The 17019-nt window shown below is 52.2% G+C and overlaps 6 protein-coding genes across 6 annotated transcripts; 5 read left to right on the top strand and 1 right to left on the bottom strand.

Annotated features, from left to right (window-relative positions):
- Positions 1–219: 219 nt before the first annotated feature.
- Positions 220–806, top strand: NUU61_003752 (uncharacterized protein; the record flags this gene model as incomplete). Its single annotated transcript, XM_056654334.1, is given in 2 exon segments — positions 220–648; positions 663–806. The coding sequence occupies 2 exon segments, from the start codon at positions 220–222 to the stop codon at positions 804–806; spliced, it is 573 nt and encodes a 190-aa protein (XP_056512361.1).
- Positions 807–2759: 1953 nt separating this feature from the next.
- mirC (siderochrome-iron transporter MirC) lies at positions 2760–4832 on the top strand (the record flags this gene model as incomplete). The annotated part of the gene is made up of 5 exons (XM_056654333.1): positions 2760–2980; positions 3038–3168; positions 3234–3971; positions 4028–4689; positions 4743–4832. 5 exons carry the CDS (start codon positions 2760–2762, stop codon positions 4830–4832), a joined length of 1842 nt encoding a protein of 613 aa, XP_056512360.1.
- Positions 4833–7137: 2305 nt separating this feature from the next.
- On the top strand, positions 7138–7970 carry cdc42 (Rho family GTPase CDC42; the record flags this gene model as incomplete). Its single annotated transcript, XM_056654332.1, has 4 exons — positions 7138–7157; positions 7217–7336; positions 7458–7836; positions 7905–7970. The coding sequence occupies 4 exons, from the start codon at positions 7138–7140 to the stop codon at positions 7968–7970; spliced, it is 585 nt and encodes a 194-aa protein (XP_056512359.1).
- Positions 7971–9017: 1047 nt separating this feature from the next.
- NUU61_003749 (agmatinase) lies at positions 9018–10422 on the bottom strand (the record flags this gene model as incomplete). Its single annotated transcript, XM_056654331.1, has 2 exons — positions 9018–10205; positions 10291–10422. 2 exons carry the CDS (start codon positions 10420–10422, stop codon positions 9018–9020), a joined length of 1320 nt encoding a protein of 439 aa, XP_056512358.1.
- Positions 10423–10650: 228 nt separating this feature from the next.
- Positions 10651–14509, top strand: NUU61_003748 (Thiolase-like; the record flags this gene model as incomplete). The annotated part of the gene is made up of 11 exons (XM_056654330.1): positions 10651–10702; positions 11016–11182; positions 11257–11364; positions 11429–11500; positions 11559–11645; positions 11704–11970; positions 12031–12399; positions 12457–12589; positions 13188–13301; positions 13375–14025; positions 14091–14509. 11 exons carry the CDS (start codon positions 10651–10653, stop codon positions 14507–14509), a joined length of 2439 nt encoding a protein of 812 aa, XP_056512357.1.
- Positions 14510–15224: 715 nt separating this feature from the next.
- On the top strand, positions 15225–16469 carry NUU61_003747 (mRNA guanylyltransferase; the record flags this gene model as incomplete). The annotated part of the gene is made up of 1 exon (XM_056654329.1): positions 15225–16469. The coding sequence occupies one exon, from the start codon at positions 15225–15227 to the stop codon at positions 16467–16469; it is 1245 nt and encodes a 414-aa protein (XP_056512356.1).
- Between the last annotated feature and the right edge of the window lie 550 nt (positions 16470–17019).

Here is a 17019-nt window from a genome sequence, read left to right as displayed (position 1 = left end):
GATGGGGCTCCCCCGCGAGCCTCCGGGTGACGTAGCTGTCAAATTATGGTCTACTCCGCAGCCCTCTGGTTGTACTTTTCTTTTTGCCTCATCTCTTGCAGGTCTTCTATGATTTCAGTTTCACTTCTCTCAATTTCGCTCTCGTCCTTGACACGCCGATCTTGGGATTTTTGGCGTGGCAGCTGAACATAAGACCTTGTTTCCCCTCCATAAGCCAAGATGTCGCAATTCAAATTCGCCAACTCCAATGAAAAAGTTCCCGGTGACGGTACCCCTCCCGCGGAGTTTGCAATCAAAGCCCCTCCTTCGACCGATATCTGGTCGAAGCCGCCGTCCAGCATCCGCTTTACAGCTCCCATCCTCTACCAGTCGGTGCCGCTGGAGTCATTCAAGCGGGCGCGCGCGGCCTTCAACGCCCAGTGGCAAAAGAAGTACGACCAGGGCGGTCTCATTATTGTCCTCAACGCCACCGACGGATCCCAGAAGTGGGTCAAGACTGGTATTGAGCTCACCCACGGCCGACCGCATCTCAGTGTTGTCACCAAGGACCGCTGGGCCGACTGGGGCTTGCTGCCAGTCCCGTCGGGTGGTGCTGCGGCGACGCTGGAACTCGTCCGCGAGCAGGACAACAGCCTCTGGATCTACTTGGTGGAGGGGTGCAGAAGTCACCCATCCGCGAAGTCACTTGGGTTTTTGAGGAGCAGAACGTGCAAGACTGCTGGGTTGGCGTTTATGCTGCGCGACCATCTAGTGAGGGAGGCGAGCTCTTTGTCAATTTTGGCCATTTGGTCATTGATCTGGCATAGACCATGGGTAAGAGCTAATGCTAACCTCGGGGTTCTGTCGATGACCATGTTGAGAATGTAAGTAACATGGCTATGCAAACCATAGGATCAATATGTGTATAAACGAAGGGGAAATATACAGCAGTTGGTCAGATATCATGATCACGGCTTTTGCGCAATAAGTTTTGAAAGAATTGGGGGTTGCAAGGGAGACCATAGTCATAGAAGTGCAACTATAGCTCCGATATCGGGTGTCACCATATCCCCTCATTTCGAGCTGTAGTTGCCCGTCGACTGCTGCACAAGTGAACCCAACCAATGCTTCTTTTGTTTTGATGGCGGATGATCTCCCAGATCTACCCCAGGTGATCGACTGCATCCTTGGAGATCAACCGATGTAAAATTGAGGACCTCGGTGGCTTCTTCGGGGGATACAAGCAAAATCGATTCGTCAGAAGACCCGTGTTCCTGTCTCTCGGAGTCTACTGCCCAGGCGAGGACCCGAACAGAGAAGTAAGATACGCTAGTCTTTCGTAAGGTACGCTGTCAGAATACGCTCTTATTTGAGCTCAAACACTCTTGTTATATTCCAATGGGAGCAGATAACCCTGGAAACAATCTAGGTTATCTGATAATCACACAGCGCCGATGTGGTGCAATCCCCATTGGTCATGGGAACAAGGGGACGTCGGACCCGGCGTCACACCACGCGAGTGGAGAAAGCACCAAAAACGAGAAAATCGGGTTTATCCAGAAATGGAGTCAAGTGACTCAAGAAGGATCCGCATCTGACTTACTCGGCTCTCTCGGCAAGATAGAAGAAAACAGGGTATCAGAGAGTCCAGGCTAAATAGATTAATGCACCTATACACATACTACTGTAGACTAGACCACTTGGGCAGGGAAATGCAAGGATTCCCACAGCAAATGGAGAGAGCGACACCACCCGACTCCATCTTCATCTTATCGATCAATCATATCTGATGATACCTCCACCGATTGGTACTTGCGGGTACTTAGATATCCACTCATATTATACTGTGTTTGAAGTACCTCCAAGTACCGTGACTGTAACCCCCCTTGTAACTTCGTAATGATTCGGTGCCTGACACCTCGTGAGGTTGCCACTCTCCACTTCGCCCTTTTTACTCTCAACTCGGGTATCTTTCCACCTTTCTTCCTCTTCTTTCTTTTGCTATTCCTTGCTTGACAACAATGCTTGATCAACCGAGTTTCCATCCTGACGTGGTGCCTCTGGTCGGAATGCCCGGCGCGAGCTGAAATCACACTCTGCGTCAATCCCCATCGACGTGCATAAGTGCGACCGACGATCGTGCTCGGGGTCTCTCAGGCTTATTACACCAACAGGGCCTGAACACTTTTCAACCTGGCCTCTTTCCCCTTACATTGGGTCACTCCCCCCCTCCAAGACGCCAGGCGGATCTACCCACCCGCCAATCCCTCATAGCTGCCTGATCCTACTTCCAGGGTGCATGGCCCTCATGGGATATCGACTCTTCCTTATTCATTCTACGCGCTTGCTGCGCCCCATATATTTTTTTTTCCCTTTTCTTTTCTGTTCTCCTTTTTTGCCTCACGGATCACCTCGAAACCCATTGCTTTTTCTTCTTCAATGGACCTGACTGGCTCAGCTCTCCGCCCCAATCCCCTTGAAGAGTCCACTCCACATCCCCCAAGTCCGGCTTAGGAGAGCAGGATTCTCGTATCCTTTTATGTGATACGCCCGCTATCTGATGTTGCATGAACTCTTATTCTTATTTTTATTCCGTTGTTGATCCGGTTGCCGGCTGTTGAATCCTACCCGAGATCCTTGCCTTCTGTATATCATTTCCTCTAATCTCAGACCGCGTTCACTCCCTGGTCCTCTCTTTCTTACATGGACGCTATTTACGACAGAGAACTCTGCTGAGTTTCTAATACCCGGGCTTGTGGTGGTCGAATCGGCACTCCGATATGCCGTTACTTGATCCGCGTTCGGGGCCGTCCTATGGTACGATCGAGCAGGAGGATTCCCGCATGGATAATGAGAGGGATGAGCTGTTGCCGGACCAGTATGATACTGAGCCCGGATCCAGTGCAACGTCCACATCGGGCGAGCTTCAGGATGGGGTCCAAAAAATCGAGGCCATCAACCTGACCTGGACCACATGGTCTTTGGTCATAGCCTATGTCAGGTTCGTGGGTGGCTTGAGGTGTCATGCTTGGCTGCTCTGACTAACTGGATATACTAGTATATTTCTCATGGCCTTTTGTACGTCTCTAGAAAGCCAGACTGTCATATCCCTGTCTGCCTATGCAACGAGTGCTTTCAGTAAACACTCGTTAATCTCGACGGTGCTCGTCGTTCAGAATGTGGTGAATGGTGAGATCCCTTGCCCGGTGGCAAAGCAGCCCAGAAACTCCTACTGACCTTGTTCCTCTTCGTAGCTGTCATCAAGCCCCCGATGGCAAAGGTCGCAGATGTGTTCGGCCGCTTCGAGGCCTTCTGCGTGAGCATCCTTATATACGTCCTGGGTTACGTCCAGATGGCCGCGTCGACCAACGTTCAGACCTACGCATCCGCCCAAATCTTCTATTCCGCCGGCTCGACAGGCTTGCAGATTCTCCAACAAGTGTTCATTGCCGACAGCAGCGATCTGCTGAACCGTGCCTTTCTCGCTCTCCTTCCCGAGTTCCCATTCTTGGTGACCGTCTGGCTCGGCCCGACCATTGCAGGCGTGGTGCTTCGGACAACCTCGTGGCGATGGGGCTATGGCATGTGGGCCATTTTGTTGCCGGCATCTTTCCTGCCACTCGCCCTCTCGTTGCTTTTGAATCAGCGAAAGGCTCGGAGGCTGAATCTGATTCGAGCACCGAGATCAAGGCGACACAAGGACCTTGTTGTCATTATTCAACGGACTTGGTATGATTTGGACGTCGGAGGACTGACGCTTCTATCCGCTGCGGTCACTTTGATCCTTGTACCGCTGACTCTTGCGGCCAACGCCAAGAATGGGTGGAAAAACGCGAGCATCATTGTGATGATCGTGGTGGGCATCGTCTGCTTGATAATTCTGCCGTTCTGGGAATCCTCAAAGAAATTAGCTCCCAAGCCTTTACTGTCTTTGCACCTGTTGAAGCAGAAAACTGCTCTTGCGGGTTGCGCATTGGCATTCTGGTATTTCAGTATGTGGTATTGATGTCCTCATCTTTCTATGAGCTATTGCTAACTCGCTTCCCAGTGGCCTTTTACTTTTCCGTTCAACCATACCTGTATTCCTACCTCCAAGTTGTCCAAGACTACGACGTTGCCACAGCTGGCCGCGTCACCCAGACATTTGCCTTCACATCCACCATCGCCGCCTTCAGCGTGTCCATCTTGATCAAGTATACCCGGCGATACCGTGTCTACGTGACACTGGGCTGTGTTGTCTACATGTCCGGCCTAGCAATGATGCTCCTGTGCCGAGGCGAAGGAGCCTCGCACCTCCAAGTCCTGGGTACCCAGATCATGGTCGGTTGTGGCGGGGGCTTGCTCAATGTGCCTGTGCAGCTCGGCGTCCAAGCCTCGGCCAGCCACCAGGAAGTCGCCGCAGCCACGGCGATGTTCCTGACCTCGATGGAGATGGGCGGTGCCGTCGGTGCCGCCATCTCGGGGGCCGTGTGGTCGTCTTTCATCCCGCAGAAGCTCCTCCGCTACCTGCCCGACGAGACCAAGTCCGAGGCTGGCGAAATCTTCGGCAAGCTGACCAAGGCCCTGTCGTACCCGATGGGTTCGCCTACTCGCATCGCCATCAACCGCGCCTACCAAGAGACTATGAACCGGCTGCTGATGCTTGCACTCGTCGTCACCCTGCCTCTCATCCCGCTCAGTCTCATGATGGTGGACTATAAACTTGATAAGGTAAACCCCCGCTAATGTTCTCAACCCGATGGTCTTTTCTAACTCTGAAACAGATGGGCCATGGCAATTCCGAACCCTCCCGCGACCCGTCACCGGTTGGGGCAGCGCCCGACTCCGACGACCAGCACTTCAAACGAACCTAAGACTCATGCAGAGTTTAGCACACATCCACACCCACATCCACATCTATACCCATCTTCTCCACGCCTCAACACATTTAACGACTGTACGAACTGATTTTCTCCCTCTTTTTCTGCCATTGTATCCTGGTGCAGACTAGCAAGCGGCGTTTGGGTTTATTTTCAAGTGGGTTCTCCCAACGCTCGATCGACATGTTCAGATCACACATGCATTTGGTGTTGTTTTTGATCTCGCGGGTGTAGAGTAGAGAGAATCTATCTAAGAATGCCAACGCAAGTTCATTGAACTGACCAGGGAGAGATTAAGAGAGGTGTTCAGAGAAATGGGTCAACAGTGTACTTACTCACCCTCCATGGTTTAGTTCAGACTCCACTTCCCGTCATAAAATCCTGCCTTGATTGCTCCACGTCGGCTCTGGGTTATGACCTTGCATAAAGCATGTGTACTATAATTCCGGCCTAGCACCACATCTGCACTCCGTGGTTTCCCCGATCCACGATCCACATAGACCCCGACAACGCATCCAGAATTCTAATATGGACGGGGGATCCCATGCAGGACTGGGTTTCGATCGAGGCGGTGCAATATTTGGAAGCGGACTCACTTGTAACAAGGTCCTATTATTCATTTGCTTGGGACTTCTCAGCCCTACTCTACCCTTGATCAAACCAATATTTGGGATGTGATGTCGGTGTAGATGGTGGAGCTGTCATTGTCTATACCGCTAATTACTGTAGGATGTCGATCTTCTCCTCGTCTGGTAGACCGGTATATACTTGTTCTTATCATACCTTTGATACTAGCTATTGATTTGAAGGGCTTAGGTTAAGGGATTGTAACTAGCCCAGTCTTTTGGTTTATACTGGCTTGTGCGTTATTTTGGGAATTTAATTTGTTCCAAGGTTCTGACTGTGTGGGCTATATAGACGCCTGCAATATCCATGGGTCTATAGCCATGCGTGTACCTGCATATCTACATGCGTGCTTACCCGATCTGCTGGCCTTGGGGGATCCAATAAACGCCAAGTCATTAGTGTCAGTTTTTGGCAGGTTATGGAAATTAAATAAAGAGAATTTCTCGAAGGTGTTTGACGTGTCTTTTTGATAGTTGGTTCTATATTGCAGGGGATGTACTTGAGATGTCCGTCTCAATCGAACGTGTACCGGCTCCCACGATTGGGGGATGCATGGCAGCCCAATCCTGCTCATCCTGACTGGGGCATACCTAAATCAGTTTATTGGCCTGGGTAGGTCTGCTTTCTCTTTCTATTATATTTTGATATCTGGTATTGCATGTCAGGGTTTGATAGTTGATAATACTATCTGAGTATTCTCTGTCAAATTATATCCAAGGAAATACTCTCTCGCCCTGATATATACTTACTTTTCTGGCAATTCTCGTTTTACAATAAACTACTATGTCCACAGCCATCAAGGTATTACTGCCTTAGTAACAAGGCATCAACAGGAACAACTATAAACCGAGCGTCATGGAAGCCACTGTAGACACTTGGTACGCGTCGGTCGCAAAGAGTCTCTCATGACTCGTCTGATGTGATCGTGCCGTAGTATCATCTGCATAGAGCAGGGCGCCATGCCTGAGATGGCTGCCTTAGCATCCATACTCTGTGGCCTCAGAACCGCCTTGTGACTGGAATCGCGACTGCTTTCACTGGATGGAAACCACAAATCCACTCGGACAGAGCGTCCAATGAAGAGTCAACTGCCGAGGCGTCATATTGCAATTTTCCCGGTTGTGGACCGCAGCGCTTAGCCGGTCACAGCGACTGTCCGTCGACCATTGGGAGAACCGGCCCCTGGGATGGGAGAGAAAAAGGAGAGAAAGCGAGAAGAAAAAAGAGAGAAGAAAAAACAGACAAACAGAAAGAAAGAGAAAGAGAAAGAGAAAGAGAAAGAGAAAGAGAAAGAGAAAAGAAGATAGGACACTCGAGATTGCCTCACCCATGAGGCAGAGACGAGACCGATGCTTTGCCCAAGGTCCACGGGACTTGGATGAACGCTGGCGGATGTCAGGAGAGAAAGAGATAATAATATTATTGTTCTTATAATATTCCTGGTATTATTCTTATGGTATTCATGATATTTATAAGATCCATAATATTCATGAGTTCATGAATTCCTTCGTAGTTTGAAGGGAAATTGTACTAGCACCGTCTAGACTCCCGTGCCCCATCCAAACCAGCACAGCTCTCTCTCTCCCTTTTTGTCTCCCACATTGCCCTCTTCTCCTCCCCTCTCCTTTCGACTCTTCACCTTTTCGCCATTTTCCATCGGTTCGGTCACAATATGGTTGTCGCTACCATCAAGTATGCCCTGATTCTTCCCCTTCTCGCTCCCCCCTCTCTGGCTAATCCCCCCGATCCAGGTGTGTCGTGGTGGGGGACGGTGCAGTAGGAAAGACCTGCTTGCTCATCTCGTACACAACCAACAAATTCCCCTCGGAATATGTGCCCACCGTCTTCGATAACTACGCCGTGACGGTCATGTAAGTCATGCCCTTGGTCCCTCTGTCTCTTCCTCCGCTTCCCCCCCCCGGCAGACTATCGGAGCCAAACCCGGCCCCAAACCCAGACATCCTCCTCCACCAGCTCCTGACCGCTCAATAGGATCGGCGATGAACCCTATACCCTTGGTCTTTTCGATACCGCTGGACAGGAGGATTATGATCGTTTGCGCCCGCTCTCGTACCCTCAGACTGACGTGTTCCTGGTCTGTTTCTCCGTCACGTCGCCCGCTTCTTTCGAGAACGTTCGTGAGAAATGGTTCCCCGAAGTCCATCACCACTGCCCCGGTGTCCCCTGCCTCATCGTCGGCACCCAGACCGATTTGCGCGATGACTCCGGTGTCCGTGAGAAGCTTGCCCGACAGAAGATGCAGCCGATCCGCAAGGAGGATGGTGACCGGATGGCCAAGGAGCTGGGTGCTGTCAAATACGTCGAGTGCTCGGCTCTGACGCAGTACAAGCTAAAGGATGTCTTCGACGAGGTAAATTATCTATGGAAGGGAGATGTGATTTGGATATGTGTCGTGCTGACGCAAACACCCCCCTACAGGCAATCGTGGCCGCGCTGGAGCCGGCGCCCAAGAAGAAGTCAAGAGGCCCCTGTCGCTTGCTGTGAAACAATCTTCGTGGACATTTCTCACAGGTTGGTCCGATTGCGCGGGAATTTGTCCTCGGGGTGACGCCTGATTGACATGCGCGAAAGCAGATACGATGGAATGAACCTGTTTTTGACTTTTTTTTTTGTTTTGTCCTCGTTAGGGGAGGCCACTTTTTGGGGAAGGGGAGCTTCCTGGGATATCCACATACGGGGTCTTTGTTCTGAGCTAGCGTTGCTATCTTGAAGCGTTCAATATCTCAAATGCTCGTTCTCAATCACCCCGTCTTGCTCGGTCCATTCCACGCCCTTACCCCTACTTGCTTGCCCTTTTTCCCCCTTTTTTCTTTTGCTCCATTTGCCTCGACATCCTGATCCTCGATTTACCTGCCCACCCCCTTTTCCCTTCTTTCACGACCACGACAATCGCGAACTCGACCTCATCTATTGTCGTGTTTCCCTCTTCCCTCCCCCGATCTACTTTCCTGCGAGCTTTTACCTCTTTCACCGTCTCTCTCGGCGTTGGACGTCAGGGCGTCGTGTTTTGGCTGGCCGATTTCCGTGTTTATTTCCTTATTATCTTTTTCTTTTCCCTATTTTCACTCCTCCTACACCATTCTTGCCTCGGCCTTGCACTTCGGGAATTCGAGTTTCGAGCTTGCTGTACCGGGCCTTTCCCAAATCCGGCTTCTCTGCGCGTTCCTCTTCTCTTTCGATTCTGATGGCATACTTTCTTCTCTTTTTTTTTTCTTTTTCATTTTCTTTTTCATTTTCTTTTTTTTCTCTGTGGCTCTGATCCCCCTCTGTTTGATATATTGTTTCCTGTGTCCTGGATCTCAAATTGACACACCCGCCTGCATCGTACCTTGCAGACAGAGGACCCAATTCAGACCAGTTTTATGAATGAGTCGGTAGCTCACCCAGGAAAGCGAGCCTATATACAGTGGGGTTATAGCTGCGATGAATCGAAATCAAAGATCTTGCAGGTGTGGTCGCACTAAATACATTGACTTTCATTCATTTCTTCTTCAGCTTCATGGATCTCATGCACTATATCACCACTGCCAATCAAAGCTCATCCTTGGATACCTTTCCCGACGGAGTATTCGCCTCGCCCTCGTCCTTGCGTCCATACCATCCACCCAGGTTCTCCGAGACACCCGACTTCACCAGGCTAGTAATAATCTCAAAAGCAACCTGGGCCGCCGCCAGCGCAGTGGTCTCGCCTTTGTTATCGTAGGCGGGGGACACCTCGACGATATCTGCGCCGACGACGTTCAGCTTCTCCAGGCCGCGCATGATTCGAATGAACTCGCGCGTAGTCCAGCCACCGGGCTCTGGAGTCCCGGTGCCAGGAGCCGTAGCCGGGTCCAGGACATCGATGTCCACAGAGAGATACACGGGCTGGTCCGGGTCCAGACCGATGCGGTTGACAAGACTGTCGACGACGCCGAGCGGGCCCAGCTCATCGATGTCGTCGGCATGCACGCGCATGAACCCCTGCTCGGGGCCCGGGTTCGTGTAGTCGCCGTCGTCGACGCCGGTCAGGCGCGTGCGTAGCCCCGCATGCGCCGACGTCGCATTGCAGATCAGACCCTCACGACTGGCCTTGTGGAAGAAGCTGCCGTGGTTGAACTGCGTCTGCTCTGACTGCCAGTACGCCGAGTACCGCACGGGGTTCCACGTGTCCAGGTGCGCGTCAAAGTGCAGCACCGTGATCGGCTTCTGATAGATCTGATACAGCGCTCGCAGCGCCGGCAGCGCCACGCTGTGGTCGCCGCCCAGCGTCACCAGTTTCGGGTGCCCGGCTCCGACACCCGTTGCGCCCCGGGGCGGCTGGTTCACTGTCTTGCGTGACCCCAGCTCCAGGAACGCTTCGTACATCTGTCGCTCGGCTAGCCCGTTGTCGAAGGGCGTGATGGGGATGTCGCCGCAGTCCGTGATCTTGGCCCATGACTGGTACGGGTTGATCCCCGCCCGTGTGTTGTAGCTTGTCCCTGCCATCTGCCGCGCGCTGGCGGCGCGGATTGCTCGCGGGCCGAAGCGAGCACCTGGATATATGGTTAGTTGTTGATTCTTGCTGATTATGAGACTGGGGAAGAGGATGTATGTCAAATGGCAGGTCATACCCGGTCGGTAGCTGACGGCCGTGTCGAACGGTGCGCCAATCACTGCGATATCATATCGCTCGTCTGGCTCGATCAGACACTTGACCGGCCGCAGGTGGGCGAAGCTGGCAATGCCGGAGAAGGACCACTGCAGTCGTTAGCGAACTGGAACTAAAGCTTCCAATTGACCATCTAGATCATATTGTTAAATTGCCTTGTTATTTATTGCATACCTCCTGGTTCCATTTCTTCAGCAATTCCTCGCGCTCATGTTCCGGAACCACCTCCGCATCGTTATGGTGCGCACAAGATACGGCGGTGCCGGCCAGGGCCAGCACGCTCAGTAGGGTCTTCCAAGCGGGCATGGCTGGAGAGTAGAAGTACAAGAATAAAATAAAACTAAACAAAAGCAATGTCGAAGTCGAAGCGACTTATTTATCTCGCCGTGCGATTCGGGCAGAATCGCAAAGGGAAAGACGAGCAGACCCGGATTGCCATTCCGTCGTGCAGACCTTCCCTTCTTGGCTTACCCGCTTTTCTCCTCGACACACTCCGAGTCTCCTACATCGCCATCGCAAACACTTCCAAATGCCATGCGTCGTGTTGTCGTGACGGGTCTTGGGGCGGTGACACCGCTGGGTGTTGGTGAGCTTTTTTCTTTTCTTTTTCGTCATCTTTTTTTGAGGGGTTGGATGTTCCGGTGTTTGGCCATGCCATCACATCTCCACCTTAGCATCCGAGGCAAATCATGTCTCTCCCCCCGACTCTTGCGAGCTCCGCGACAAGCAAAAAAAATAATGAAAAAGGGCGGCTGGATTCTCCACTTCCACTCCGGATGGGGAAAGTCTTGTCAGCCAATGACGGCATTTGAGATGCTCGACGAAGGACCATCACAATCGCCTGTGGCTATTGATTCCCGAAATTGCCGATGACTAACCCTTGTTATGATTGTGCCCAGGCATTCGGCACACCTGGAGACGCCTGTTGGATGGCCACTGCGGTATCGTTAATGTGAACCATCGCGATCCGCGTTTCACCGAGGTGCCGTGTCAAATCGCCGCCGTGGTGCCGCCAGGTACGCGGCGGGATGGCGGCTGGAATGCTTCTGAATGGCTGAGTCGAAGTGTAGGTTGTACTTGATTGCTATCAAGGATAAATTGCTCGATCGCGATGCTGATGGATCTGCACGTGGCTGGTAGGAGGAGCGCAAGATGGCCCTGTTTGCGCAGTATGCCATGGCAGCCACGGAGGAGGCGCTTGAAGATGCTGACTGGAAACCCGAGCCTTTTGAGCGGAGGGAAGCTACGGTATGTGTCTTGTGCAAGGGGATAAAGTTGTTTGGTGGCCAGTCGTTCTAACACATCTCTCTAGGGCGTCTGTCTTGGATCTGGCATTGGTAACTTCGACGAGATCTATGACACGGTGGTTGCGTATGAAAAAGGCGTAAGTAGAAATGTCGTCGTATGCCCGAGATGGAGCTTGCAACTAACTGTTTGGCCAGGGCTACAAAAAGGTGAACCCGCTGTTTGTTCCGAAGCTACTAATTAATCTCGGGGCTGGTCACATCTCCATGAAATATGGGTTTATGGTATAACTCCACTCTAATACCTCCGGTGGCTGGGTCTACAGCTCACTCCCTCATCTAGGGTCCAAACCATTCGGCAACAACAGCTTGTACCACTGGCGCGCACTCCGTCGGCGACGCGGCTAGATTCATTGCATGTGGCGACGCGGACGTCATGGTTGCTGGTGGTGCCGAGTCCTGTATTCATCCACTGGCTATCGGTGGCTTTGCTCGTGCCAGGAGCCTGGCAACTGACTTTAACGATGCCCCAGAGAAAGCATCGCGGCCTTTTGATGCTGATCGCGGGGGCTTCGTAGTCGGAGAAGGGGCCGCCGTCATGGTTCTCGAGGTACGTGGTTATCTGTCACGAGCGACAATACGGAAGTTCTTTTTTAACCAAAATCTATAGGACTTGGAACATGCTTTGAGTCGAGGTGCGCAGATCTATGCCGAAGTCAAGGGATATGGCTGCTCCAGCGATGCACACCACATGACGGCGCCCAAAGACAACGGCGAAGGTGCCTATATGGCCATGAAAAAAGCACTGAAGCAAGCTCAGTTGCCTCCCGCAGCAGTTGACTATGTCAATGCCCATGCGACCTCGACTATTGTGGGCGATGCTGCAGAAAATGCTGCCATCAAGTCACTTTTGCTAGGTCCCGATGGCAAACAGAAGCCGGCAGATATCAATGTCAGTAGCACTAAGGGTGCTCTGGGTCATCTGCTCGGTGGCGCCGGCGCCATCGAGGCATTGTTCAGCATCCTGGCCATTCACGAGGTGAGTCTTTGGTCTAGTACGATCTTGTCTTGGAGAGCATTTCTCACCCTTTAGTAGAATACGATGCCCCCCACGATTAATCTGAACCGTCTGGCCAATGGATTTGACTGCAACTATGCGCCAAACCAGCCTCAGTCGAGACAGATCAATGTGGCTCTGACCAACAGCTTTGGATTCGGGGGAACTAATAGTACCCTTTGCTTTGCACGGCATTGGTGATTTTGGTTCATTAATTCTTGCATGTACTATAGTAGAAAATTTAGAGAATTGCTTCCATTATTAGATTGCATGCAATCTTACAATTGTGTGTTGGACGCAAGTAGATCTTAGACGCCGGGCATTGGCAAGGTGCCTCCTTTCTTTTCTTGCTTTCTTTTATTTCTCCCAAAACCAAGATATACAAAATCACATACCGATAATTTCCATACATGCCAATCTTTTTTTTTTCTATGGAGATCTCTACTCGGCCAGCAAGAGAAATCAACAAAGACGGAAGGTGAAATCCACGTGACTCGACCCCAATGCGGAGCCCCAGCCCGACCTTCGACTTTGGATGTAAACTCATTCCGCCATCATCCTCGAGAAACCGACCCAAATCTTGATAAAGAGAGAGGGTTGTTTCAGCCCAGAAGTCCTGCATTTTGTGCTCACCATGGCCACCAACGGCGACTCCGGTCGAGGTAAGCGCCCGCCTGATTCCTCCGGAGGGCGACCGAAAAATGCCGCGCTCTGATAACTCTCCCCGGAAATCTTACAATGGCTCGGAACTAACCTGTAACTCTCCACAGGATCGGGCAGTCTGGTCGATGCATCGGGGTACAAGTTTACGGAGAAGGATACCAAGCCCGGCAAGATCAAGGTGAAGAAGGCGTCGAAGGCGTCGGCCAAGAAGAAAGCAGACGGTACGGGGTGATTCCGGCGATTGTTCAATCCTCGAACGCTCAGCTGATCATGGTGGACGAATGCCTTTTTTAGACACTAAAGATGGACCGGTCGATACCTCCCCCACGTCCTCGCCTCTCCCGTCGCTCGACAGTAAGATTGTGGCGACGTTTCCGACCGGTAAGCCGCGCGAGGAGGATCTGCTTGAGTCGGTCATCTGCAAGCACTGCAAGCGGCCCGTACTGAAGCAGGCGGCGCCGGAACATATTCGCGGCTGCTTGAAGGCCAAGCAGGAGAAGGCGCGCAAGAAGAAAGAGGCCCGCGACGCGGCCAATCGCGCGAAGGCCGGTGACGGCAAGGACGGCGATGATGATGCTCCCCGCGCCACACTCGATGGTGCAGGTGATGACGCGATGAAGGGCCAGAAGAGCGCCAAGAAGAGCGCCGTCAATGGCACCGACGATGGCACCAAGAAGGGCAAGAAGCGCAAGGCCGATGAGGAGGACAAGGAGCCTAAGAAAAAGAAGAAGAAAGACGAGCCCAAGTCCAAGGCGGCTAAGCCTAAGGGCCCCGTCGATGTTGAGAAACAGTGCGGTGTCACCCTGCCCAATGGCGCACAGTGCGCTCGCTCCTTGACATGCAAGAGTCATTCCATGGGTGCCAAGCGTAGTGTTCCTGGCCGGTCGTTGCCGTATGATATGCTGCTTCAGCAGTATCAGAAGAAGAACCAGGCTCGCCAGCAGAGTATGTGGTGTTCTTTTCTTTCTCTCTCTTCGTTCTATGCATCTATTCTAACACTTGAACTACAGAGGCTGCTATCGATGCCAATGCCCCATTACAGGAAGATCTCGAGAACAATGGCCCGGTCGACTCGGACGAGGAGAGAGATACCGTCATGGCTGCGATTGCCCGCTCTGCGCCGCAGCCCTTGGTTGAGCACCCCCTGATCACCAGCAAGTCCAAGTACCGCTACGTTCGGATCAAGGAACAGATGCTGCACGCCATGGGTGGCCGGGGTGGCGGAGGCCTGTTTTCCACCGACGACAGCCAGCCGCTGTTTGGCGGCAATATCTTCCAACCTGTCGATGCCAGTGCAACTTCGTCGTCGCCTGTGGTTTCCCATGCCGAACCCGGCGATCCCACTGCAGTGACTTCCGCCGGGGCCATGGATCCAACCAAGAAAACACCAGTACAGGGTGTCCGCAAGACCCTGGCTGCCGCCTCGTGAACGGTCCCGTTTACAAGATCGTCGGCAGGTGATGATTTACGACCTCTTTTCTTTTTTGTTCGGCGATTGTCTTCCTCGGTTTCGGTACGGAGTCCTGTACGGTTGATACTGGTGTTCAGCGATGTAATGGTGCACCCCTCGATGCCTGCCATCTTGGATGTTGTTTCTGGATCGGACATGGGCATAGGCTGGTTTTGTTTGGTTTTGTAAGGCGATGATACCCCCGATGTGATACACTTTGAAGCACAGAAAACGAAATGCAATGGAAATGCTTTCTGCTATTTGAATTGCACAACCAATGACTACTTCTACATACAATTAAGACCAATAAACCACTAGTTGTAGGCCGTATACTCTATTTCGTGGAAGGTGGATTACGTGATTTATGCCTGAGGCACCAGGACATCTCGCAGCTCACTCATTCTCGGCTTTGATCTTTGAACTTAAAAAGCTATGACAACCGAGTCTTGAATCCTCGGGGGATCCTTACTTCCGTCCTCGATTCGAGAATACCCCTGCTGGTAACTGCTCAACATTTTCCCTGCGACGCGGCCGAGTGCCCTTCGCCGCCATCACTTAGTCGCATCAGCTTCCGAGTCCGATTGCACCTTGACTGTTCCCTCTCCTCCCCCACACCAGCTGTTTTGGAGCTGTGGCATAGCAAAAGCCAGCCGACCCTTCCGATATCCCCCAAATCCTTTCCTGGGCATCCATCATGAGCCACTCCGTTCCCGATCTAGATGTGATAGGCATCAAAGCCGAGCCCGAACTGGCAGATCAATTCCGGCGCGAAGTCGCCCACCTCCTCGGGCGCAACAACCTCAACTTCCCCGGCGCGCAACCAGTCAGCTTCTCGTCGCGACACCTGACGGAATTGCAATGTGAGGACTATTATGTCTGCGAGAAAACCGACGGCATCCGGTGTCTGATGTACTTTGCGCGCGGGGATCCCGACTCCGACATGCCCGAGATTCACTACCTGATCGACCGCAAGAACGAGTACCGCTATGTGCCCGGCTTGCACTTCCCGCTCCCGGACGACGACTCCTTTCAGTCGTTCCATGTCGACACGCTAGTGGACGGCGAGCTAGTCAACGATACCTACGAGGACGGGACGCAGCAGCTCAAATACCTGGTTTTTGATTGCTTAGTGCTGGACGGACAGTCTCTAATGCACCGCACGCTGGACAAGCGACTCGCATATTTCAAGGAAAAAGTGCTCAAGCCTTATAACGCACTATACCGCAAGTTTCCGGAGGAGAAACAACACCGCGTCTTCGCCGTCGAGGACAAGTCCACGCAGTTCAGCTACGGCATCGAGATGATGTTCCGCGAGATCATCCCAAAAGTCAAGCGCATCCACGGCAACGACGGCCTCATCTTCACCTGCCGCAGCACTCCCTACCGCATCGGCACCGACGAGCACATCCTCAAGTGGAAGCCGCCCGCCGAGAACACCGTCGACTTCCGCATGCGCCTCGAGTTCCCACTGCTCGAGCCCGACTCCGAAGACGAGGCCGACGGCATCCGCGACCCCTACCCAGATTACGACGCCATCCCCATCTGCCACCTGTTCGTCATGCTCAGCGCCGGCGAGTACCGCCATTTCGGTGAGATGTTTGTGCCCCCGGCCGACTGGGACGCTCTCAAGGCTCTTTATGTACCCCTCGACGACTCCATCGTCGAGTGTTTCAAGGATGAGAACGCCCGCTGGCGCTTCCATCGTCTGCGTGATGATAAAATGGATGCCAACCATGTCTCTACTGTCGAAAAGGTTCTTGAGAGTATCAACGACCGTGTCACTGAAGACGATCTCATCCGCCTTGCGCCTGCTATCAAGACTGCTTGGAAAAAACGCCAGGCTGGTATGGTCTCTGAGGATGAGGATCGGAGACGCAGAGCCCGCGCCATGCCTCCCTCCGCCAATGGGAATGGTATCAAGCGGAAATTCGAGGAATGATCACTGGGCATCTAATACGTGCATTCACTTTTTCTCCCTGTCTATTTTGTATTTTTCTTATTGCAAGGCGCTTGGCGTTGAACTTGGGGTGTGGCTCTTTTGCTTTTTGTTTTTTTTTTTTTTTTTTTTTTTCTGCAAGACGAGTGCATGGAGGAATGGAATGGAATGGAATGGAATGGATGTGGCAGGCCTCTTACACGGAGACGGTGTTTAGGGCTCGGGTTGGATTAGAAAGATATTTCCAAAGTGCTTTGGAGGTTGTATTCTTTCCTTTTTTGGGGGTATCCATCTGTCATCTACAGCATTTGACCAGCAAATCAATATTATACACGGCCAACACTTGTTTGTTCCGGTTCAACACAGCACGGCTGAAAATAGTTGCATCTATCGAATACGAAGACATGGGCCGAATGTACATCCAATTGTACATCCAGAGAATCTCGCTGATGCATTTTGAGATACCGTCTTCGAACACAGCCATAGTAAAGAAATGTGACGAGCAAAGCGGATTGGCAAAATAAGGAAAGGAAAAAAGAGATATAGAAACATC

This window comes from Penicillium alfredii, assembly GCF_028826965.1.
Source record: "Penicillium alfredii strain IBT 34128 chromosome Unknown utg000005l_segment0_segment0, whole genome shotgun sequence".
Taxonomy (NCBI): domain Eukaryota; kingdom Fungi; phylum Ascomycota; class Eurotiomycetes; order Eurotiales; family Aspergillaceae; genus Penicillium; species Penicillium alfredii.
This window is presented reverse-complemented; position numbering and strand designations above follow the sequence as displayed.